The sequence below is a fragment of the Diachasmimorpha longicaudata genome, chromosome 8 (genome assembly GCF_034640455.1).
Source record: "Diachasmimorpha longicaudata isolate KC_UGA_2023 chromosome 8, iyDiaLong2, whole genome shotgun sequence".
Classification (NCBI taxonomy): Eukaryota; Metazoa; Arthropoda; class Insecta; order Hymenoptera; family Braconidae; genus Diachasmimorpha; species Diachasmimorpha longicaudata.
In genome coordinates this window covers 8,254,429-8,281,273 of record NC_087232.1, presented here as the reverse complement: position 1 = coordinate 8,281,273, position 26,845 = coordinate 8,254,429, and the positions used below count along the sequence as shown (strand labels likewise).

Here is a 26,845-nt window from a genome sequence, read left to right as displayed (position 1 = left end):
TGAATAGCTTCTCGAATATCAATGTATGATTCGATTCTCCACTCCCCTCATATCACCAGACCTTTCTCCCTCAACAACACAAAAAATTGTTGAAATTGCGTCTCTCCAATATACGCCCCTTCGTACGAAAAGCCCCAAGATTCTCGTTTAGTCGAAGGTAATATTTTTTCCCTTTTTTCTCTCTTCGCCGATAAAAGTTGCTATCCAGTGGACAGTACTGAAGCCGCCCCTCTACCATGAACCATCCACCCTCATTCCTCTTATCCCTTTTTTCATACCACCCATACGCGCTAACTGACTTTTCACATGAGTGTATAGGTATAGAAAGGAACGAGAGCAGCCGTAGAGGGTGCAGCAGTAGGCAGGAAGGTTGATGGAGGGAGGGGAGGGGGTGGCAGCACCCTCCTAACTCTTGCCCCGGGTGGATTGAGCCTGGCGCTAGCTCACAAGGCGGAAGGGGTGGACTACAGGGATATTACGGACAGGACGTTGAGATATCAAACCGTCCTTAAGGGAGAGGAAGGTGGATAGGGTTCAACAAGAAGGGTGGGGGAGGGGGATAGAAGCCTAGGCGAATGACAGGGCTGCGGGCTAGGTGACAAATATAACCGTTACGCATAGGCGTTCAAACGGTGATTTGAATCTAGAAGGACACCTGCATGCTGATACAACTAATAATTTTTTCCGATAACTCAGAGAATTTCCAAGGCCTGATTTTCGACAGACAAAATTTTAATATCAGCAGCATAATTTTTTTAATTGGATTGCGAAATTAGTCGTGAGATTTGTTCAGAGCCAAAAGTTGAGAAATATTTTGACATATGAACTCATAAAAGAGCATTTAATTTTCATTGTTTCATGGGTTATAATTGTTTTAAATTGATATGAAATAATACTACTAATCCAACAGGTCGTCAATTCTCAATTTCCAGGTTGAAGAAATTGTACAGATTAATAAAAGTCTTTTGTTTAATTAAATATGTTTTGGCTTAAATTCAACCTGCCATTTGATCATTAATTCTGTACGATCCTTTCTACAGCAAATTCACACTTTACCGCCTTCATCTATAATGTCAATTCTCCATTAAATAAGTCAATAATAGAACCAACATCTTCCCTATTCCCCAAAAGAGTTATAGACTAGAGAAACTGCAAAAAAATCAATAAAAATATTTGAGTTGAAGACGGCACTATAAGGGTGCTCGGCAGTGTATGGATTTCCACGAGCGTCAGAAGCATAACTCTTGGATGAATCAGTGCTTCTTGGACCGCACTAGCCCCTACCGGTTTTCCCTCTATACCCTACATTTCTACTTGGCCCTTACCCACTCTCCCCCGAAAGCCATCAGAGTAGAAGAGCCAGTGAGAGTAACCCTCTGGCCTGAACCTTCATCAACGGGTCCGCCGACCCCACCTTTATCAAACCTCCCCCTTACCGCCGCTCTCCCTGGCCATCCTATCCCTTGACATCCATTCTCTCCTTTCACTCTACCAGGGAGCTTTCTCCTTATCACCCACCCTCTTCTACAGCTTTGCTACTTACCTAACCTTTTCTCTCACACCAACCCATCCACTTCCTAGCCCTCTCTCACCTCCGTTCGCCTTGGCATGGCTTTTCTACTGGCACGAATTTCTCCCTTTCGCGTCTCACGTCTCACGGAACCCTAGATTAACGGAAAAGGTACCCTCTTCTCTGAACATAGAAAAGAGAACTGTTTCGACTCACATAGCATAAAGGTACTTTTGCACGAAAGAGAGGCAAACACATCGACTGGGCCCCATAGAGAAGGAAAGAAAATGAGGAGACAGGGTATAGAAGCATCTTCCACTGGTGCAAGAAAGAAAAAGATGAAGCACAAAAACTTTTTCATTTCTCTCTCCATTGTACTGCGACTATGGTAGATTGTATCTATGAGGAGACCAAGGAGAAGGGGAGACGAATTTCATTATGGTATCATTGAATAAGCCTTTCTTTGAGACCCTGCACTATTATCACAAATTACCAATAATTACAATCCACTTGCTGAACTACTTCAAACATTGTTTGAATTTAAGCTGTCAATTGTTTTATTTTCAATAAACAGACTGAAAGAAAGAATGAAAAAATAGTGAAAAGATTTTAATTGAATGAAAACAAGTGTTCCAATTTAGTCTATCCATCAAGGAATAATTCAAGACCCATTTTGGATAAAATTAAAGCAAAAAAATTTCTATTTTCGATCTCTTGGATCATAACGAATAAGATTTGAAAAAAATCGAAATCCAAATGTGAATTATCATAAATCTTTCAGTCAAAATCAATAAATGATTCCGGGATTACAAATCCATGTAAACTCAGCACACATGATGTTAATGGGATTAATATTCCCTAGGAAAATATTAATATATTTTTTTGAAAAATGTAGCATTAGCCCAATTTCTATTATGTAAAGAAATTTTTTTCCCCATATTATTGTGCAAAAATTCTTTATTTACTATTTGAAAGAATGTTATTTATAAGACTCACTATGTTCACATATCCACGGAGTATTTCATCCCCATTAGGAAGATGCCCCGCAATTCCTGGTGCTTGGGGCTGGGCGCACCACAGCCAAGCCTAAATTCATGACGATTTGTCGTTATACAGATTTAGCCTTTCCCTTTAGACGATATACTCGATGCTCATGTCCATATAGAGTACAAGCTAGCTAACCTGTTCTCAACTGAACACATATTCAAATATATCGTAGATACTGGATATAATCTATAGGTATTTCCATTGGTCAGAGGGATTTCCGCTACTGGCACGTTCGTATGGATTGCTAGGAGCACCACGGTAACGTCATAGTCAGTCGTATTTCAATGCGCTTTACCAGAAGCTGCCGCCACCAAACACCCTGTCCTAATTTCATGACAATGCATCGTCACGTGTGATTATCTTTGTACGGATCTCTCATCCCACCCATTTAGCACCATATCATGTCGAGTTAAATAGTCTCTATGACTGAAGTCATTCTGAATATTCTACTGTAATTTCAAAATATATTCGTCAGTAGATGTTGAGCTTGAATTGATTTTCAGCAATTTTTATGGAAATGGAAGCGCAAAAAAAATCTAAAAAGTTCTGTTAAATAATTTAATTGGATCATTTTTCCCGGAGAAGTAAAATCTTCTTGGCCCTTCAAAGTCAATAGGTGAAGGTTCCGAAGTTCCCTTCACATTCTATTCCGTAAGATATTGTTAGGAAAGAGTTATGAAAGATTTGGTGTCGCCACTAGAGTCGTTAATGTTAACAGCCAAATTGTAGAATTTACATGCTCATATGAGGAATTTCAGTTCGCATTCTCCCTGAAATGTCTGAAATTTACTTTCATCACGTTTACAAATAGAATAATTTTTTATTTTTTCACTTTTTTTACTGCTAATTTTTATTGATTTTTTTCTCTCCGTGCTGTTATGTCAAACTACAGATTATGTTCAATTCGATATGAATGATAGTTTGTGCAGATACCAGAAGTATATTCACCAATCGTCTGGGATGATATCCCAGAATCTAGGTATATTGGTGATGGTCTAACTGGTAAATGGGAAAACGTAAATGGATGGCTACACAGTGAGAGAAGGAGGAAGAGGAGAAAGAGAAGGGGGAGGACTAGGAAGAGCTTGGGTGAATAGTGAGTGGTTAGTGGTAATGGGTGAGCCCTCTGTTGAACATTCGAGAACGGGAATGGAAGTACAGTGTGGTTTGCCTTTAGAGGTGCGTTGAACCCCGGTTACACAGGTAGGTTGACATCGGGCATAAACCTTGTACCATTGAAACGCGTGAAATCCATGCGTAATCTACCAGGAGGTGGCACTAGGGTGGGTTTAATCTCCCTTATGGGCAACTCTACAAATGGTATATCCTAGTACTGATGTCATACATTGCATCGTTATCGTGTTTCCTTTTAGCATTTCGTAGGTTTTAAAATCAATTTGTAAATTATTGAAAAAAAAATGGATTCTTACAATTTCAGATATTTCTTTATATACCCCATTGCCGTTCCATGAACTGTGAACTTATTTTCCAAGAAGAATATGGAGAGAATAGTTACTGAGAATGTCATCAAAATGAATCAGTGCAAAATCAGTTATAAACAATCACTTATAAAATCCCGTAAATGTCAAAACCGATAGACACGATCTGTTTTCCGCAGATGCATTCACGTTAACGCGGCCAAAGGTCCATAGTTTCGTTTTGCCGGATTCACATACGCGCGATGGATGGGAGGAGAGCGAGAGTGACCGAGAGGGTATGTGTGGGTAGTTGGGTGGAGATGGCCTAGGGGTGTAGTGTGGATTGAAGGGAGAGACTGCAGCGTTTGGTGGATTTGGGGTGGTTGGTTGGTGCTTCACCAACGGGGTGAAGAGGGGGGAGGGCGATGCTTGATCGAAGTGGAGACGAGAGGGTCGGATTGCTCGGTGGACGTGGGTTGGAATATGGGTTGGGTACGAGAGTGACGAAGGTAGGTTATTCAAGGAGAGGGGGGTGAGGAAGAGCCCAGCGCACAGTTGTTTGTGTGTCAGCCGCGTTGGGACCTCCATACCCATCCTACCTCCTTCTCCCTCACTCTCTCAGTTTCGTCGTAACCCTCTGCATCTATTTCAACTCTACTCAACTACCCTACACGGTAATGTAGGGGGTAACGGGTGGAGTTGAGGACGTACATGTGTGACTCACTCTCTGGATAGTTGGGCATGTGAGCGAATGTGGGCGTCCGCACGTACGTGCACATCCTGCCGCACCTTTCACCCACTTTCCCTCCTGTTCTCCCCCACCGTTATGTATATACTTGGCCCTCCTTTATGTACCATCAGGATAGCCTATGTATTTTCACCCAGGTACATGGGGAATATTGTGCCTCACTTCACGCACCATATACCATTCGGGGGATTGAGGGGTGGGAAGGTTTTGATCGCGTGTGCGTGTACCTTGTGCACCCTCTCTCTCTCTCTCTCTCTCTCTCTCTCTCTCTCTCTCTCTCTCTCTCTCTCTGTTCTATGAAAACTGGTAAATGGAAAGGGGGAATACATTTTAGCCCAAAAGTGGAGAGTGGGCTGGGTGCACATGGCTTACGATTTACAGAGAGACAGGTATCCTGCGAGACCCGTTACAAACCCAAAAGAGGATATGTAGCACACTACCCCCCCCCCCTCTTCTCTCTCTTTCTCGCTCTCCCTCTCACCCTGACTAACCACGTTGGGCTATGCAGTGACGTAAATGTTCCTGGAGCCTAGAATGAGAGGAAAACTGACGCTGTTCTAAATACCGAGTAAATATCTACTACTTTCCTGGGCAGTTGGTTCCCAGAAGAATACCCCCAAATTAAAGTGTTTAAACTGATAACAGGTGAGCACACTGTGCATATCGGAACATTGTCGTTGTCGAGTGATTGACTTTGTTCTATTGGAAACTGTAATTTTTTTTTTTCATACACATTGATCATTATCTCTTTTTGTCTAATCCCATTTCTTCTACTTAGGGGTACGCTTTTTTGTTGTCATCAAAGAATATGTCAAGATGTACATCTTTTTAGAATATCAGGATCATCTCCCTTCTCTGCAAAAGGATAAATAAAATTTAAAAAAAACAACGAAAAACGTAGCAGGTAAAAAAAAACAGCTTGAAAAACGTGTCGGGTTCCCTGAAATGATGTAAAGAGACATTTTTCGCTGGCAATGATGTACATGGGAATATCTCAACGTAGTTTACCACGAGTTATGTATTTTCCCTTATGTACAGAGAGAACTGCGGGGGTGGTAGATGAGTGAAAAAAAAAACGAAGAGAAACGGGGGAATAAGAGACAGAGTGATAGAAGAAAAAGGAGACGTGAAGGGTAGGTAAAAGGGGTGACAGGCGAGGAGAAGGGTGAGACACCCTTTTCTGCTATAACCATCCAGCCATCCTCCCACCCCCTCCCCCTTTTTCGCTTTACCGAGAGATGGGAAGGCATTGCAGAGAGCCGGGAGCCACGTTGGCTCAGCTGTGTTTTCTGTTCGTATAGGGTTGGTTGCGGCGTTGGGTGCCGCAGGTCTCTCTGAAGGGGGTGAGATGGAGGAGTTTTAGAGGGTGGTGGGTGGTAAAACCAGGCAGGGAGCAGGGAACGAGGGGTGGGGGGATCGGGTGAGAGAGCGCATGAGGTTGGGTTGGTTGGATAGGTTGGCAGACACGCAAGGCTATGTTGGAGTCCGTAGGATGGGTATGTGCAGTAGGTTGGCCAGAGAGAAGCAGGAGGACAGGAGAAGGATGACGGGGCAAGGGGGAGAGCTGCTTTGAACTAAGCCGGGACTAGAGTAGTGCAGAGTATACCGAGGTATACCGAAAGGGGAGTGGGTGCGGTAGGATGGGCTGAGGTGGAGTGGAATGGGGGATTGGTGAAGGGCAAAGGGATGGAATGGGGTGCCTAGCCACGTTGGTGGCTGTGGCAAGTATAGAAGCCCAACCGAGTGGGCACCCTTGATGAGAATGAGAGAGATGGAAATGTGGGTGGTTGGGCTGTATACTAGGGAGGGTTGGCTATGCCCAAGGTACTCCTGGACACCGCAGCCCACCTATATAACTGTAGTACTGTCTGCGATTCCACTGTTCTAAATAATTCTACTGCGATACGATTACACTGCGATTCATTTTATCCGTTCTCACATGGAACGAGTTGAGCGGCTAAAGGAGGGCTAACTAGGGCTAACTCTTTGCATTCCCGATGATAACGGAAGTCAGGAGCTCATGGAAATAAGGTATTTGAGGTTTAATTGGATTTTACAGGAATTTTTCAGGCAATATTTCTAATACATTAGATACACGCGAGGATGATTAGACTGCCTTTTTTTACATCCTTTCGATTTTTAGTACATGAAACAATATGTGTATTTGTCCTCAAGCTAATCCATTGTTAGATCTGTCCATTTTCCTTTTTCTCGAATCTGTTTTTATAACTTGATTTTCTTATAACAGTGTATTAGTTTGGCATTAATTACTTATTATCAATAATACTAGACTGGAAAGTGAGATCCACCTAAATCAGAATGCTTCTGCTCAGAGTCATGTCCGTTTGAAATATTCTCATTTTATAATTGTTAAAGTCTGGATTATGTTTACAATACGTTAGATCTACTAATTATGGGCTTTGCATGATTATAGCTACATCGATTATTAGTAATTGTAGATAAGTCAATGTTTTGGGTAATGTTTCAAATATTACAAACGTCTTTTTTTCCTTTGGTCTCCCCTATTAAATAGAAATGAATCCAGTAATCATATTTAATTGATGAAAGCTAGAAAAATTGTTGAATCTCTCTTTAAATGATTCTATCTCTCCACGAAATGATCCCCTAAATGGTTAACCCGTTGGGATTACTAATCGACGTAATGCATGAGTTAGTTGAATTGCGAATCGAATGAGGTTTATGGTAACGCTCATATAAGGGAACGTGCAATCTCATTCCACTATCCCTTTTCCCAATTCCCCCCTCCCCCCCCCCCGTTCGCCGACAAAACTAACTACTACGTTTGTGTGATTCATATAATATAGATGGCTGAGCATCAACGTGCGGCAACATATACTGTAGACTTACTCTATAAAGGATAGGTATATATACTTTGTGGGTGAAAATTCGACCAGGTCGAATTCCCCCAAGACTCTCACCCACTGCTCTCCCCAATAACCACCCAATCATCCAACATCGGGATAAGGGCCAACAGCCCACTTCGATTTTACCACCGTTTTCTTCACAGAATCTTGGATACCTTTCTACGAGGGAAAAAAACAAACCGGGGCCCTTCTGATCACAGTTCTATTCTCTGAGGGATCTAATCTTCTCAGATCATTTGTATCGGCTCAGAAGCTGAAAAAAAGGTAAAAACATTGAGTATTTCGCATAGAGAAAAAATTAATTTTACGCGTAATTTTTACGCGTGTTCCGCTAAATATTGCTGAATTTTTAGTTTCACATCTAAAATATAAAAAAAACGTAAATTTTCTTTCTCACCTTTAAGGCCCTCGGTGATCGTACAATTATTGATACCGGAAGTGGAAACAAGTAGGTAGATGTGAAGTTGAGTTAACAAAGCTCTAGCGTCGAGACCAGTTGCACAGTAGTATTGCAAAAGGACAGATGGAAGGGAGGAAGTGTTTCGTTGGAGGTTCAAATTTCCGGTTGAAATGAAGTCATTGTTAAAAGCCAGTGGAGAATAGTTTATCCACATAAACTTGAATTTTGTCAAAGTATGAGAACCACTGATGGTAAAAGGGCAAAATGGGGGTGATAAGAGGGGAGGAGGGCTTCGCCATGTTGGCTAGTATGGGTCGGTTGAGCTTTTGCTCGGAACGCAGGCTGTTTCCGGCGCTGGGTTTAAGGGGAGAGAGGGCAGGTGTATCTAGATAGATATATATATGTACTATGGTGTGCAGGCCCTCTCTACCCCCTCGTTCAACCCCATTCCTCTATGAGGTTTGCGGGGGAAGCTTTGCCAGTGAGGGAACGTTGTAGTCGCGGGGGTTGCAGAGGGAGAGAGGCAAATGGGGAGCGGGAGAGGGCTGGAGGTATAGCGAGGGTGAGTCGCAGAGGCACAGAGAGAGAACCCACAGGGTTGAAAGCGAGAGAGAGAAAGCGAGTGAGAGACGGGGGTACGGGCAAAATGGCTGCCATCGTCGACCCAAAGGTACAGATCCTTGGTATCATGGGGTACCAATCCCATTTCGCTTTGCCCTCTGCCCAGCATTGGACTTAATACACTAGTAGCAAACTACGAGGGGAAGAAATTTTCAGGAGAAATTATTAGACAATGCACGTCATCCCTCATTTTTTGAAGCTGAGGAAAAATTTTTTTTCTGCAAGAATATATATACATGTATAGTTCACAGTATCTTTTGATATTTTTAGGAGAAAAAAACATCTCTTTTGGAACATATTTTTCCAGGCCCGTTATTCTCAGGTACTCCACAATCAATTCAATCAAATAGCCTTACATTATTTGTTCTAGCTTGCAAATTGTAAATGAAATTTTACCAATTAGAAAAAGAAAATTGCGTGAAAATTTCATAAATTCGTCCCCTATAAAATGACATTTTAATGTTTACCTAAGAGATCTCTGAATATTTGAAATTTTTTTCTCTTTCATCATCATAGAAGTCCCTGGTAAACTTTTCTCTATTACGGATTACATGAATTCCGTGATTGTTACCCAAAATTTCGATGCGTGCCAACAAAAATTTTTCACTTATTTAATAATCCGTATTACGTTAGTTGTCACCCCAAACGTAATTTGCCACATTTTTTTCTATCAACCATTTAATAGCAAATAATTTTTAGTCACTCATAAAATCTTGATTATCCATCGCTACTTCTCTCATTCTCTTTCGTCATAATAAAATTCTCCACGTACTAATTTTACTAGCCCCTCTCATCGCCATATAACGATTTACCCCATTTTCGCCAGCGGGATTCGCTGCAGTGGCTATATTCTCTCGTCCCACATGCATCGACTGTACATATAGAATGACGATACAATCGAATGGGATAAAGAGCAGGTTGAGGGACAGTGGTGAAAAATGAGGTGAAGAGGACAACCGTAAAACAATTGTAATAAAAAAACAATTATCGGAGTTTTCTGATACAGCTGTATTTGTCAGCCGGTAAATATTTGTACTTTCAACACCAATTAATTATTCATTCTCACTTGTATACTTCAATCACCATTTATACGAAATAATCTTGCCAGCTTAAAGCCACATTTTGACTGAATATTTATCTCATCTGTTGAAAAGTTAACCCCCATATGCATGGAGAGAAAAGTTCCGTGAAAATTATGTCTAATCAAAATCTTCTCCATAAAAATGTGGTTAAAGGAAATTCTGAGGAATTGTTATGGAATTTTTGGCTGAGCGTTTCGTAATTGGTATCTCAAAATTTCGATGAAAGATTACAATATCGCCACTTAAATTATGTTGCTTATTTCCGTAACCGGGTTCTCTTCGTGTATAGCTATCGATCTTCCATTACAACTTTAATATTTCAGTCAGTATTGTAAACAAATGAATTACAAAATTACTCTGAAGAAGATATAATTCAGATAGAATAACTTGAAGTTTTGTGTTTGTACAGAGGTAGGACGATTTACGCGTGACCCATACTTGAAGAATCATTTACCACTGAATTTATCGTTCTTGTTATTCATATTCGACTGCATAAGCTGCTGCTGGCTTTCGTAAGCTCATTTCTGTTACTCGGTGACAAGTCAATATCTTAAGATGGCTGTAATAATTTATAGAAGAAACCGGCGCCAAATAGATTTTATCCAAATAATTAACTTTACCTTAATTACTAATAAAAAACCGATAATTAGTATATTTGAAGCAGTGAAAATTTTATACAAATTTCAACCATTAAATTTTGAATTAAAAAGTTCCAACATAAGTTATGCAAATAAAACCATTCCAATTAAGTTTTCATTGATAAAAATCCGTATGTATGCACACAGAGCACCAAATGCACACCATTTGGTATGTACATGGTGGAGTTTGTGCTCTATGATGTACCATATAGTTTTGGTGCAATATGCAGGTAGTATGGGATTGGGTACAGCACAGTGAGCTTGAGCTGACTGGTGGTGGTAATGGTGATGGGCACAGACATCTCCAAATACATATATAGTGAAAGGGGGTTGAAAATACAGAGGATGGATTTTCAGTCAAGGGGTTGAATTCAGTCCGGGCATAGTGCTAACACTCAGGCACTAACTGGGACTACTACGGTTACGATGGCCACTAGCTATGTATAGTGCTGGTCAGCTCAACGCCATATACCTGTATACTGGATACAGCAGTACACTTCCAACCAAAATGTTTATTATTTAACTTACAGAGTGTACGAACATCCTGAGTATAGTCAACGGAAATGTCCTGGATAGATGAATAACACCCATAAATTCACTAGAATTAAGAATAAAAAAGTCAATGTCTCTGGCTAAGTAATGATAAAATACTTTTCAAGATAAATGCCCTTGGGTGGAAAGTTTTTCTGAAATTTATATCTTTTTTTCATCTTTATATATTGTTTAAATTACAAAAAAATGAATTCACATAAAGTGAAAGCCCAGCTCTACAACAACATCGTCGTCGACAGTAATTGTAATCACCGTTTCGTGACTTATTTCCATCAAAAATCTCCCAAGCCTCTGGTACCGACAAGATAAAAAAAAACTTTTAAACTTTTGGAAATTATCATTTCTCTATACATCAAAAAATATCTACGCAGTTTTTCTCAATCCTTGAAATTCATTTTCATAAAAACCCCTAAAATAGAAAACTTTTCCATACAACAAAAACTAAGGGAAAAAGTTGAGGAAAATATACCAGGGGTTAGGTCCACTACAATTATGGCCAAGGGCACAAGGAGAAGGAGAAATACGAAAAGGAGGAGGAGGAGGAGGAGGAGGAGGAGGAGGAGGAGGAGGAAGAGGAGGAGAAAAAGAAGAAGACTTAAGACTATCTTTTTATATCAGCCCTCATCCTCCCACGATGCTTTTTCTCGGGTACTCTCAAAGCTCCCTTGCAGAAAAACCCACCTCCTTCAAGCCGGCTCGAATTCGCCTGACATCCCCCTTTTTTCCATCCTCCAGCACTCGTCCCACCCCCATTTCATCCCAGAACTCGACTCTGTAAGGGGTGGCCGCCTATAATTCCAGCTTTTCTCGATCGTGCTCAAGAAAAAAATATTAAAGAAAATAAACGAGAAAGGGAAATAGAAAGAGAGAGAGAGAGAGAGAGAGAGAGAGAGAGAGAGAGAGAGAGAGAGAGAGAGAGAGAGAAACTATAGAACATTCCCTTGAAAATAAGAATTTTTTTCACGTCTCATTAATGCTTCATCACCTTCATCTATTTATCAATGAAACCTCTTTTTAAGGAACAATCGGCGGTTGTAGTCAGTCAAAATGACCGTAACGATGCGACAAACTATGGATTTGATTCACCCTAAAAAGATGAATTTTATTCGTTAAGTCATTTTTTACATTTAAATTGACTTTGATATCTGAAAAATGGCTACGAAAATTGTGGGCAAATTAGATATTGGTTTTCTCTAATGTCAACTCCAAAATTAATAATGAATATCCTCTAAAGATCATTAAAAACCATTTAATTTGCTCTTGCATCCGCAAATCCTTTGAATTTAACCAATAAAATTTCCAGTACCAGGACTGGATTTTTTTTCCTAACTACCATTTTACACTTTTTTTCCTAGGCTGGGACCATAAATTTTCTTTGAAATTTCGTTGCGGGTAGTGTGGCGGCCGATTCCAGTCTAGAGTCGAAAAAGGTGCCAAAGAAAGGCTGAAAGAATAGAGCAGAATAGAACAGTAAGGCACCAAACGAGGGAAGAAAACTCACGGCTATATATATAGCTTCGAGGTAAAGCAAATACCGAATGAACGAAGTAGAGTAAAAACACCGAAGCTATACCTAAGAGACTCAAGACGCTTGGGCAAAGGCTCGAGGAGAATAAGGGCGACTGTGCTGTAAAAGTCTGCAGGGGAAACTGAGAGAAAAAGCTAGCTGGCTCAAGATCTGGATGGTGTAGGTGGTTTGGAAGATGTAGAAAGGTGAAGATAGTAAGGAGTAGAAACAAGTAATCCAAGGGAGGCTAGGGAAGAGACTGCTACTACTACCAGTAATTTCACCCTCTTTGTGTCATACCACTTCTTCACTTTTCATACTGTAGCCCCGTACATATTTATACGTCGTATTGTTTGATACTGGCATGTATTACCTCAGAATGGAAGCTCTATAATTATTCAAATTCATGTTTTAGTTTTTCTAATACATGTATAATGGCATCCCATTATGATTGGAAAATCTCAAAAGTTTTAGCTTTTGTATCCAGGTTTTTCATTTTCTTTTACGTGGTTTGTAAGTAGAATCATATTTCTCCAATAAACATTAACAATCTACGTTTCACCGGAACAAGAAAATCCTCAATTCGCAACTTGAAATAAACGTTTCGAACCAAGGTAAAAAATAATGAGCGAAAGCGATTCCAGTATTTTCTCAATCCCCCAGTCATGTCCATACACTCGGAGAAGCTCTCCATACCGGCTTTCCCTTCTATTCTGATTTATCCTTGAATTGAGGTAACAGTCCGCCAGGGTTGCAGGCATTCCTCACCCTTTTTCACCTTTTCAAGGACAGCCAACAAATTTTTTTCCAATAACATTATCAAGAATAGTGCGGTCCCAGAAAATATGCAGCGGTTTGAAAAGTTCATTCATTCATGCGTTCTTTTTCTCCTGACCGAAGGTAAACTTAAATTTCCAATGATGCATTCTTAGAGCACCATGAAATTATTTCATATTATTTATAATTAACAGACATGTGATGTGACATGTGATGAATCTTTTTAAAGATATTTATTTTTATGCAAATAAAAAACCCTCCCGGCTCATCCTCGAGTTAAGTCACCCTCCAGATCTTTATCATAAACCGTGCGAGCCAAAGTAAAAAAAAATGGAAACAAGTTGGAGAAAAGCAGAGAGTGTTTGAAGAAGACGATAAGATCACTTGTTTAAACTTTGGCATTTCACAACAAAAAGCAAGAGCAAGAAACCTGAAATTGATTGCAGTAATTAGCTATCGATTTATATTCTACGTTGAGATATTTTTAGACGAATATTTAATTGCATAAAATGTGGATGTTCAAGAGTTTCTGATGTTTTTAATTCACTCCTTGGCTTTAAAAGAGTAAATTATGCATTAATGTATCCGAAAACCGAAGTATTGTTACTTTATATCACTGGACCCAACTATGAAAAAGCTTGAACAGTTCCAGAACGGTGAGTAGCCGCTTATCGCCCTAGAACTGTTAAAGTGTTGAGCTTAGAATATAATGGAACATGATGGATTGATATAACATACAGGTCTAATTATTAATTTCCACTTAAAGCAAAACAATCCCATAAATAACTGAAATTTCAATATATACCTCACTTTTTTTCTTCTCAATCCATGTCTCTTAACTATCCACATCCATTTGTTACCCCCTCCCTCGCCCAGCCCCCTCATTACCCGCCATTCCAAATTAAACACATATATGAAAAATAAACAGTAAATGCTTTTCTTCTCACGGAGAGTATCTGTAATACTGATGCATAGTACGTGCTTCACTCGGACACGTTCTCCTTTTCTCCAGTAGTTTCGTATACAGGATCCCGAGGCCTTAGCCCTGTGGTCGCAATTCCTCTCTTCAGTGTCGACCACCTCTTGCAACCCCCACCTCCCCCCCCCTCCACCCTCCAACGCCCCACCCTCTTCCTCCGTTCTACTTTGCTGCGATTCAGCCCCCAAAGGACTCGACAACGTCAGATCCCGACGCAAGGTGGGTTTCAGAGCTTTCGCTCCCCCCCCCCTCTCTCTCTCTCTCTCTCTCTCTCTCTCGTTTCCTCTCTTGGAGAGAAGTTGTGTTTCATCTCGTGAAGCTGCTGCTCTCGCAAATGGTAAAAGGAAAAGGGGAGGTAGAAGGTGAAAAAGGATGGGCGAGAGAGATGGGAGAAGTGAGGGTTGCACGTGGAATTGAGGGTGAGAGGTACCAGGGGCTTGGTAATATAGGATGGTCCGTGGTGAAACTTCTATCCCTCCTGTCTCTAGTTCCATCTCCCTCGATTTTCTACACACTCTAGGCGGCCGGCTACACATATACAGGGTGTCCCAAAATGAAATAACGTCATGATAATCATGGCCGCATTCCCTGCGTCATCTATGGAAATTCTACATAATTTAAGATATCTCCAGATAACTAGAGAATTTTCATAGTGTATGAGTGTTTTTGTAAAATTAAATAAAAGAAGAAGAAAATCTTTGTGACCATAACCACATTTCTATTGTTAATGAAACTGAATGTTAATAATGGCTTTTTTTGAAAATGATCACAGTGAAAAGGTAATCCAATTTTTTTTCTTCTGTAGATTTATGAGTATGAATTGTGATTTTGGGACACCCTGTAGATACTCTGGCTCTATGTTCAAAGTCTCCTCATACTCTGCCACCCTCTTCTTCTCAATCTCCCGCGTACCAACCCACACCGACCTCCCCCTAGCTTTTCTTATGCTCCTCTCTCCGCTACTTTTACCCTCTTTTTCCACGCACGTTTTTGTTAGCAAAGGGACCGGGGAAGGGAAAAGAGGACCAATAGTCCTGACGTCGACACACCAATGTGATGAAGGCTCTCTCACCGAAAGATACGATTCTAACTCAGCTGCCGTAGTGGGGACATTTTTTTCAAGATTTTTTCTTTTTTGGCATTTTTTTTCTGTCACTTCTTTGTATAGAGGACAGCAAGCACACAGTGACGCATTGATGGTCTCTCGATGAAATTTTTTCCTCAGGGTACTTTCAAAGAAACTGGGTTTTTTTCTTTTAGTCAGAGAGCAGTCGAATCTTCGGTGATTTTGGTTGGGACAAAGATGAGATGAGCTTTATTCGGAGGTTTAAGAAGTTTGTTTGTTTTCGAAAGCGAGAAAGTGTTAGTTGCATTGTATAAAATAAACAATTTCTTAATAATGATGATTATAACACTTAATCAGGTTGAATATGTAGAGCTTAGTTGAAACAAATATTATTTAATTTAATAAAATTGAACATACAGTACAAGAGGAATTGCCACTTTTTAAATGTTCATACTCGTTGAACATGAACAGTAACAGTATAAATATATAGTTGGAGATGTAGCTGGAAGCATTCGATATCGAGAGTTTTCGTTTTCCCACGACAAGGATGGCCAAGGCTCAACCTCTCCAAAACTACCCTTCCTTTTCAAGTCTCTCGGACTTTCCGGAGACTTTGTCTGAGTTTCTCTCTTTTCCGTGGCCAAGAGCCCATCTTTACTGTTCCACTGGTCGTAGTCCTTCGGGGTAGAGAAAATGTCGGTACCGTCATAGTATAGAATAAGGTATATAGCATCAGTGTATAGAACTTGTGGATGGTGGTGGACAAAGGGAGGAAGAGGGCACGCGAATAAGAGAGACGCTTGGCAGTGCAGTGCACCGGGAGTTGCCTCCGAGTGATATAAGTAGGTAGAGGAAGAAGAGGAGATATGAAACTGAGTGAGAGGAATACAGTGGAAGAGGAGGAGGGGAACTGTTGGAAGCTAAAAGGACGCAGACAGAAAGAGCTAGGGACGTGGCCAAGAGCTTCAGTTCCGTCCCAGGGCGATATTAATTTCTGCAGGACTGCTATCCAACCCTCGTACTATCCCCATCCCTACCCCATACCTCTAGTCCTCTTTACTCTCTATTCTATCTTTCAAGCACCCAAAAGCTCCACCGTGAAATTCCGTGAATTTTCGCTTCCTACTATCTCAAGCTTGGTCGATTTCAAAAACTTTAAGTCTTGATTTTGACGGATATGATATGAAAATTTACCACATATTCGTGTTACATATGCAATAAAAGACTGAGAAAAATATTTTTTTACCTGATAGTTATTTACTTGAGAGAATATTTTTTCCAAAATCCCTCAAGATGTTTTCATTGATCAACTGATCACTTTGAAAAGCTCAAAAACAGTTAATCCCCCTTTTTTTCACATAAAATGCAAAAAAATGAAGTAGTTTATGTAACTAAAAAGCCCATTGGTATCTTTAATATATCATCATATGACAATGTTGGAAATGACAATATGACAGACATAATAAAATGAAATAAGATCAATGAAATCCTCATAGAGAAATCTGATGGAGCCACAGTGCGGAATGTAAATACACCATACGCCTTCGCAGCATCTATGAAAACTCAAGCACACATTGAAATACATCAACATGATCCTCTGAACAATTCAGGGGGTGTTTATCGGTACTCAACAGGGTCCATCGTTGCATCAAATTGGTCGATGGGTGTTTGCTATATATATATACATATAGATATATATATATATATATATATATATATATATGTATACTAACGGGAAAGTTGACTGGAATCTCTCGGGATTGAAACAGTAAGGGTGGAGGGGACTTAAAGGGAGGATGAGCTACAACTCGAGTTGGCTTCGTCGTTCATCCAAGGACGTACATGTCAACGATCTACCCGTCAGTATACATACCCAGGTAGCGTTCGAGTGAAATCGGGAGCTTGCTCGTTAATTAAACGGGTATCTCGAAATCACTAAACCTGGTATTTGTTACTGCCAATCGGAATAATAATTCATAGGGATTATGTTTTGTATGAAAGAAAAAATAATGGCTTGAGCCGGTGAATAAGTAATTTTTCATTATTTTTTTTGGCAATTCTTGTTTCCTATATTGAAATTACAACAACAGTTCTGAGTATACTATACTTGATGGCGATTGTCAAACTATTCAAAGACCGTACTGGACTTTCAATTCATTAGTTCACAACGTCAAGTTCTTTAGAGAAACGCCAGAGGCGAGTTCACAAATGATGGGACTATGGGTAGGGGTAGTTGTGGTAACATTAAAGCTCAATATTTTGTTTACATAAAATGGGTTTATTCCAGTTGGAATGAAATAGACCAATTCTATCATTGATACTTTTGAAAATACAACATTTAGACTCCAGAGAAATTCCTGAGATTGACAAACAGAAGTTTATGGTTGATTGAAAATGATGAATACCTGACAGAGTTTCTATTACCGCCATACCCACATTTTTTATTTTTTATTTTCCGCAAATACTGTACGAGTATTTCAGCGCTCAGGGAATGCATCCAATGAGTGGTGGAAAGGTGCCAGGAAAAGTTGCACTCAGGAGGAGGTGGCAACGTGGCCACCATGTGTGTAACCATCAGGAGAAAAGACCAAACGAAGGGCATGCGAGGCAAAACTTCAAGTACCTTCTCTTTTTTTCCTTTCTCCCCCATCATTTCTTCTCCTCTTTCCTTCATCCTCTCCCAGCTCCTTGATTTTTTGTCTCTGGGTTTGTATATATTCCAACTATACATATGTATAGCCATATACACCAACCACCGCCGTGTAACACGTTCTAATGTCGTACGAGAATAAGAGAAAGGCTCATCTATTTCTCCTGTTCGATTTTTTGCCGGCTAGTGGAAGCTTTCTAATTGTTCAAATTTGAGTTTCTGATTTGGCTATCATATTTCAAACCATTATAATCCAACAAAAAAACAGTGTTCCAGAAGGTGGTGTAAAGAAATAATTTTTTAGGTAAGTTTTCTCAAAAATATCTCTTTTCGACGTGTTTCGATAAAGAAAACCGGCCGATACTCAGGTGAAAAGTATTTTTTGGTTCATGGTATAAGTCTACCACGATTCAACAACTTTCGGCCACACTCTCAGGGGATTTTTGAATGCCCCTTATCCGATGTACCATAGGAAGATAAAAATATGCCAAGAAGATGGGAAATGAAAACTGAAATCTTCACTCCCTCACAATGTTTAATTCAACCGCTTACAGATTTACCCATTTACAGTAGCTTTTGGGTCATTTAAAGCCTCTGTCTCAAATCTCTCGTCATGCCTCTCCATCTCAATTATTGAATTTTCTGTTTTTAAGCCTGTTCTGTTTTAAATTTATCGTTTCATGTCAAGACATTGAAAAAGTAATCATAATTTTTTAATTTTTGCCAATGAAGTGTCATCGACATTTCATTAATCTCTCTCTGTAATTCATTTAATTTAATCTTCCTGAAATAACCCCAAATAAATGAATCGACCTAGGGACTGCCGCAGCCCCTGACTAATTTAATTTCCATGCTATATTTGAAAATAGAATTATCGAATTTAGAGCAAAAATAAATCGTACCAAGTTGAGTATTGCAAAAGTGGTTGAGCTTCACTGTTAAAGGTAAAAGCTACGAAGAGTAGGTGGAGGTGATTGTGGGGTCGAGCGGTGAAGAGCAGAGCGGCGAGGAGACGGCGACGCTGCCGGCAGAGGTGGAGGAGAGAAAAAGACACCCCCTCTCCCCCTACGGCCCCTACTGGACGCAACGCTTTTTTTTTATCTTTCCTCCTTTCTTTTTTCTCTATTTTTTCGTTCTCCGTTTTTTTTTTCTCCTCCGTGTAAGCGGAAAAGAGGCGTCGAGGGGGCGAAGTGAAACGAAGGAGAACGACGACGAGCCAAGAGTGTAGGAGGAAAAAGACGCGACTGCAAAGAAAAGGAGATGGAATTGAGGTGGTTTGCAGAGCCGGGTGGAGGAGGAGGAGGAGGAGAAAGAGGAGTGGGAGGGGGGGGTGGTTTCTCTTGGGTGGAGCGAGAAACATTGGAAGGTCGTAGAGACGAACTGAACTGAACGTGTGGAGCTAGAGGGTGAAATGGGAGGGTAAAGGGAGGAGGCATAAAGTAGAGGTGGAGGGTGCGCCAGCGACGGGTGGAGGGTGATGTTGGCTTGGCCAGAGAGGAGAGATCCATATAAGGGTGCCCATGGCATACAAAAAAAAAGAAAAAAGATGAGGGTAGGGGAAAGATCGCCCCAGGGCTTCCCAAGATCTTGGGGATTGTCTAGCAATGGACTTTGTTCCACGCACAATCAATAAGTTTTTTTTCATTTCTCCGGTATTTTATTGGACAAATTAGAAAATGCCCTTGCCTTGATTTTTTTTTATATTTCTAGATGCAGGCAATTATAGGAACCAAAAATGGTCAATTCGCTCCGACAATATTTAATATTTAGGATAGGGAGGCACGTCTGGGTGGCAGATAAGATGGAAAGAGAGCGACAGAGACAATGCACGACCATTTGACTGAGTTAACATAGATGCATAAGACTATCTTCAACCTACATTACACTTTCGTTGAGTGTAAATCGGGCGCTTCATCTCCTTACACCACGTACATTTCCTCACTGGACCTGATGTAATAGAAGTTATTGAGGGTTGAGTAGAAAGAGAAGATGTATTAAAAATTCTCATTGATATACAAGAAGAAAAAATCAGATTTATAACCGATTAATACTTTCTCACTCTGATTCAATTTATGTTCCATAATAATGCTGATTGGAGTGCTACAATGAGGAGGGTGAGTACTAATATCTCTTCATTGAATGTTGTAACTTCAATGAATGTAACATCGGCTCGCTAGTATTGCAATATTGCTTAGTGGAAAAATGATAACTACCCCACATTTCGAGCCAAAAGTCCAATTCTCCCCAAAGAGCACACACCCCAGCCTAACCCAGCCAGTACATTTCGTACCAGAGTGATTGTAATTTACAGTACACGCAAGCACGTTAGTCTCCTCCAAACCACCCATACTACTGCACTAGCGCAAAAGGGGTCTGGGCAACAGAGGGACCACAGGCGAGGAGGGAATACGAGTCTTCAGCACGTGAAACCCACAGTCAGAGCCCCTCTCTGCCCACAGTTGAATTTCCCCCGATGGCTCGTCCACGTCCCACGTCCAAACGTTGGACGTCTGTAACGCATATAACCCTCTAGAGTGGCCTCCCCCACTACCACTGCCCTTCTCCTTTCCCTCTTCAGTGGTCGCTCTCTCTGACACTCGACTGTTTCTATTCCACTGTATACATACACAAGAAATACGGAGAAGCCTCTATGTACCCCTTGTCAGCGTCTACCACGTGCATCCCTCTCCCTTTTTGGCTCCCGTATGTGAGAGATACTCAAGCCCAGGTTGTCTCTGTTCGAACGTACTATCTTTCTCGCTTTTCCCTGTTCTGTACTATGCCGGGTGGATCGCACCCATCCACCCCTGCCCCTCTGACGCTATTGCACCTTTACGCTTCGTTCTTCACGCACCCCCCCCCCCCACCCCCACCTCCCTGCTGGCTCGTTTTGATGGTGACAAACCCTATATAATACCTTATAGCGACGCCAACACTGACAATGAATGGGAGCGGTGTGTGGAAATTCAGAGTTTTTTCACGGAGAGGGTTGGGCAATGTTTGCTGATTACTCGAAGATATTGATTTTTTACATCAAAAGATCGATATTTTTAAAAGTCCATTAATCTATAATCCATTCATCTTTCCCAATGTTTGCAGTAGGCAAAATAACGATAGTTGCAATTTTCTCCCATCAAACAACAGATTTTATTGGTACTGGAAAAAGAAACTTCTCAGGCGCTTTAAAGACGTGACGCGGGGTAAAAAGTTACATTTTCACACAGCGTGATGAATAAGACAGTCATTCAACCGAAAAGGGAAGTGATTTTTGGTATTTCTCACAGAATAGTGTTTAAGAAAAATGAGAAGAAAAATATAATATAATTTCTTTATAGAAATATAGTTTTTCGATAATCAATGTTTTTTAAAACATCGTTCATTCCTATCTGATGGAAGATCAGCAATTTTATAATCATCAAGATTTCAGGTAAATTTTTCTATAAAATGCTCATTTAATTCTTTCTTTGTTTGCTTGGAATTATGCAATGAAAAGGGATGACTCTGGGAAATGAATTAGTTGATGGTGTTTCCTGCTACTTAAATTGATCATCTGTGATAACATGATTATAAACACGTGTATTGCTAGTGTCTTGATATAATTGAAATATATAAATTGTCTTTTCTTTTGGACATATTGAAACTTAAAACTGTTTGTACTGTTAAAAAAATTATTCATTAGAGGAATTTTCAAGAGCCACTAATTTGCAGGAAATTTCCATTGACAATTCGAGTAGCTTATCTTCTGAATTGCCCTTTTTTTTGTAATCAATTGGAATGTATCGCGTACTTGAATTCCCTTAACTCGTTAACATTGTCAACCAAATAAAATACCATATGATTTTATCTCATTCAAATAGCCTAAAAGTCATTTATCTATAAGCAAGGGATTTGTGCAGGTTATTCACTTTTTATATTATAATAATTTGTTCATTTTTTTTCCAGTGCCGTTGATTATGTCTGGAAGGTCTACAATTTTTTTCTCACTCCGTTGTGTGCCTCTACCCAGGCCATTCGCGCGGGGCGGGGGGGGGGGTGAGCTAAAAGGGGCGATGCAAGCGGCTGAGAGGACCGAGGGGGGGATAGAGCACTGTTGGAGAGGGGAAGGTAAAGAGCGACTGGCAACGTGAAAAGGGGTGTGCGGGAGACGGAAGGGCGAATCATCGTGGTGTGAGTTAGCTGGTGTCGGCGCGAGGGGGGGGGAGCAGCAGTCGCCTCCGCGTCGCCAGCCGTTAGTTCGCCGTGAGCGCTCGTTACGAGAGGATCTAAGTTTATATGATTCTATACTTTTCCGTGCACTTGACAATTTCAGTCTTATATCCATTGGATTGAATAAAATTTAATCAGAAAATTGGGTAATCAAAGTTTGTCAAATATTTTGTCGTACTTTCGAAAATATTATGAAGTATTTCAGTGACAAATAACAGTTGGGACGTGAGAATTTGGCAGTTGTGAGAGATTTTGTGACGCTCATTTCAAGAAATTAAGTTGAAAAGACTGAAGTGAACTTGAATAATATTAGCAAGTTTTGTGGAGAATATTTTCATGCTAAAAGTGTCATTTTTTGAGACAATTAACAATTTTTACATGAATTGTTTAGCGGAAAAGAAGAGAAAGTTAAACGATCCCAAAGTGTTTTAATAATCCCAACCCGGTAACACTCTGGTTGCAGCAAAAGTGCGTGAGAATCTAACAAATTAAAAAATTCTGTGATAAGACATTTTTTCTCCCGAACCCTGGACAGTTATTCTCATTACTGCGTCATGCGTTAACCTCTTGGTAGTTTTTCTCCCCCTCATCGATATAGTTTCAGTGCTTCGCCCCTCTTTCCCTCCTATTTTTTTTGTAGCTGTGTGAGTGTACGTGATTTTTCTGTCCGGCTTCTTGTCGTTTGGGAGCTTGAGAAGCGCGTGTTACTGCTGCTTGAATAGAAAAGAGCGAGGGAGCCGAAAGAGAGAGGAGGACAGAAAGAAAAATAAAAGGAAAAGAGCCGGTGCAATTTTCCACGCGGTGTGTGCCAGGGCCTGAATATGTCAGCTAAGCGAAAGGCCACTGCCATCATGCAGCACCACAAGGTGAGTCAACGAGTTTCTTTGTCCATCATTTTTTTTTCTTCATCTTTTTCAAATCCGTTTGCGCGTCTTGTTATCTTCATTTTCCTCTTCGGTATTTCTGTCTTGGGAGGTTCTCTCCTTTTTTTTTTTAGTTTGGGTGTGATGCCGGTTGGCGAGCGGCTCTAAGGACATACGCCTCCCATGTGATCTAGACGTTGGTCTGATTCTTCCTATGGGACTTTCAACAACTTCTGCTTATAGAAAAAAGTGGAAAATTCCTCTTGTCTTACATACAGTCCAGTTATGGTTTATAATCAATTAGCAAAGTAACAATAATTTATTGTTTAAATATCGGTAAGCCTGGTTAATCTCCAAAGACAGTAATACAATAAAGGAGTAGATGAAGAACCTTAGACATAATGCAAAAATTCCATATTAGTACTTTCTGCATCGTAATAAATCGCTATAACACGAAAAAAGAATCAAACTCAACTCGAAACAATTTACGAAGCTTCCATTGATAATTTTGCAAAGACAAAATTTTGTTTTGTTTGAGTTCGATGCACTTTGAAGGTTTCATCTCACTGCTCGAATTATCCAAATACCGCACTATAAGTCACCTTGGAGAGTTTCATTCACCCGTAAATAGATTTAAATGGCGTGACACACACGCCCGCAGCACGTACCAAACTTACAACTCCCGTAGTGCAGCTCTCGTGATACAAACAATTCAATTATATGTCTTTACAATATACGTTTAATCTAAGAAAGTGTTGTGACTTTGGCGAGATGTAAAAAAATGACAATGTAATGACAGTGATTTTAACCGCTCTAGATAGTCTGATGATCGCTAAAGCAAAATAGTCAGTGTCGGATGGTAGCAGACCGACTGTTTTTAATCATTGATATGTCGACATTGATGTTACAATTAATCAGTGGTAATGAAGTTTTCTTTTTGTGGAGGAAAAACAACCACAACATTCCTAGAAAACGATCTTTAAAATTTGAAGTGAAAAAAAATCGAAATATCTAAAGAAAAAATAATTCTTATGAAATTTCCAGTCATCTTCTTCTAGATAAATTGGTCAATTTATCTTCTCAACTCTTAATATCTTAACCTATGGGTAATTCTTACTATAGGTAGGGACATTCAAATTGTCATTAAAAATCAGCTATTTTATTTGTTATTTAAATTTCCAGAAATTTCTAGTTCTGTAAGTATGGGCAATATACATCCATAAATATCGAGCAAAAAAAAACAATTAAACAAATTGATGTTTCAATGATATACCGTTATTCACATGTTTTTATTAATTGAATGTAGAGAGATTGTGCTGATTGTTTGATGTCATGGCAAATCCTCGGGGCGAATCAACGAGCTATAAAACAAAAAGTAAAAAAAAAACAAGAACAAAAAAATGGAAAATGAAATAAAAAAAAACAGTGAAAAAAAAAGGGGCAGTGATATGGTCAGAGATGAGAGGGGATAGCGATTTATAAAATATTAACCTCCGGTTTGTCCCCCGCCCCTTTACTCTCGCTCTTTATCTCTTTTTTCGTGCGTGCCTCGTCAATTTATCGATCGCCGAGAGGTAGCCACTCTCACCCCCCCCCCCCCCCGCCCCCGCGCTTCAGCGTTATCGCTGCCACGTGCAAACTCCATTTTTTTCGTTTCAATTTCGTTCTTTTTGTGCAGTTGGTTTTTATTCTATTTTTGTGTCTCCGTGTATACGGCCCATTTTCCAGCATCCATAGGTTGAAATATCCGTGAATCTCACTAATTTGATTTTTTTTCTCTTTCGCTTTTATTTTTGGAAATTCATTTCGCTGATCACTTGCCGTTCGACCCTATGTATTGGAGTTTTTTGTTTAGTCGAGGATAGGAATATTTGATGAACACAATGTTTTCTGGCAGGAAGAGGACGAAAAAACATAAGATCATTGACCAGTAACAATAATTTTAATCCAATGAAATCGAATCAACATCCCCCCCAAAGTTTTTCGTAAACTTACAATTCAAGTTGTGGTAGGTAAGGGATACGTAACATTCTCTATCTTCTTTCATTATTCAAAGACCGAACTCATCTATTTTCCTCGTCCAGTACTTTGTCTTTCCTTTACCCATTCAATACGTGCACTGGTATTGAGTTGCGCCTCTCTTCTTTCTCTCCCTATTCGTACATAACTTTATCTCAGTTGCACCCACTCAATCGCCGTCGCACTCGCGTATAACCAAGGCGGTGTGAGTATACTCCTCTTTGGCGGTCCAACAGGTTATATTTTTTCAGCATCTCTCTTTCCCACCGCTCCTTGTTCAGTCTCTGTATTCTGCTTCTTTTTTTCTTTTAATTTATTTTTTTATTTTCTTTATCAAACCATCCACCTTCCGTACTTTTCTTTTAATTCCCTTTTTGCCCTCGTTCCCTCTCCGTTTTTCTTTCTTATTTCACTCAATTCTATTTTTATTCATTTTCATTTCTGATCGTGTCTTTTTTTTTTCTTTTTTCCTTCCTTTACTTCGTCGCAGACGATTGTTCAACGGACCCAAGCATTTTTATTTCTCCCATCCCGTTCCTGACTTTCGGTACAAAGTGGATAATAGAATCGTCCCCTCACCCGTCTCATGACACCTTGACATCTGACTCGAATGCCACCCATCAAGAGTGTCTCGACCGCTTAAAACTTTAAAAAAATGTCTTTAATTGAAAAAAAATTATTCTTGAACAATATGGGGCCTCTTTGATACTCCCAGTGCACATCTTTGTTTCAACTGGTTTCTCATCGTTCGTCACGTCACAATTGTATCCACTATCGGCTGTAGTATGACAACCGAATGCAACAGTTTCCTTTTGTTAAAATTATTCAGCTGCAATTTATGATTTTTCAGGATTTGTAGTAGGTTCTAACTATACTTACAGCAATTCGGCCAGATAACTGATAAATGCGGCTAATTGAAACTCCGCAGCGTGTCCTTAATAAAGTTATTTAAAAAATTAAAGATGGTTGTATTCATGGGCGATGTATAAATTTTGTCGTGCGCCAACAAGACAACTCGATGATGATGATCAGAGGAGTTGTAAAGCAGTTTATCGATTTTCAAATTCCATCAATGGTGAAGCCATATTTTTTTATAAAAATCAAATTTCATCAGCGAATATTATGAAGAATTTTTTCCAATAAGTTTAAGCAAAAGATCCAAATTTAAACCAAGTTTCATATGCTCTAACAATTTTAAGTTAAATAAAATTCCCGCCGTTGATGACAGAAGTGCAATAATTTCTCCTTTTACAGAGCATTCTGAGGAAAAAATATTGCGAATTAACTCTTTAGTGTGAATAACATCGCTTAGCCCAAAATATAGTTATTCAAGCGCTCAGCAAACCGTACCGATGACAGGGTCATTCACACTACAAAGAACCCCAAAAAAATCGACCATATCGATTTTTTCTTCATTCTCATTTTCTATTTTGGAGAGAAAACTGAGAGGCAAGAGAGTATGGATTTCCCATAAGACGTGGGTATGCCAGTGCCTGGAGCCGACAATAAGGGTGCGCCTCTAGGTACCCATGTGCCCTGGCCGCCCTCTTATCCCTCCATTCGGGTTACCCACACACCAACTTGTGTTTAAATCGTTTCCATCCTGTGTATGTATACATGTGCACACAAACTCCCTATATATTCTCGCTTCCATTTCCAACCGGACGAGCACTGGCACACTACCACTCACCCCCTTCAGGTATACCTTGCGTGTGCTATCGGCTCGGCCAACCCACCCTTTTATCCAGCTGTGTGTCTGTCCCCCTTTACTCGAGAGAGTTGTCTCTCGCTCCCTCGTTTTACCACCCTATGGCGCTTTTGCTACACTCACGCCTCCCAACCACGAACCCGCGTGTACTCCAGAAGCTCAACGATTT

At 40.1% G+C, this 26,845-nt stretch overlaps 1 protein-coding gene across 5 annotated transcripts in view; it reads left to right on the top strand.

Moving 5' to 3' along the window:
- The first annotated feature begins 22,112 nt into the window (after positions 1-22,112).
- Positions 22,113-26,845, top strand: part of LOC135165465 (nucleolar protein 4-like) — a 38,321-nt gene continuing 33,588 nt past the window's right edge. For 3 of the 5 annotated variants that reach the window (XM_064126779.1, XM_064126778.1, XM_064126777.1), the window contains exon 1: positions 22,115-22,952. In XM_064126779.1, the coding sequence (XP_063982849.1) occupies positions 22,908-22,952 (45 nt within the window). In that variant the 5' untranslated portion in view covers positions 22,115-22,907. Of the gene's footprint in view, positions 22,953-26,845 lie in introns of all 5 variants that reach the window. The other 2 variants (XM_064126781.1, XM_064126780.1) reach the window with 1 other exon arrangement.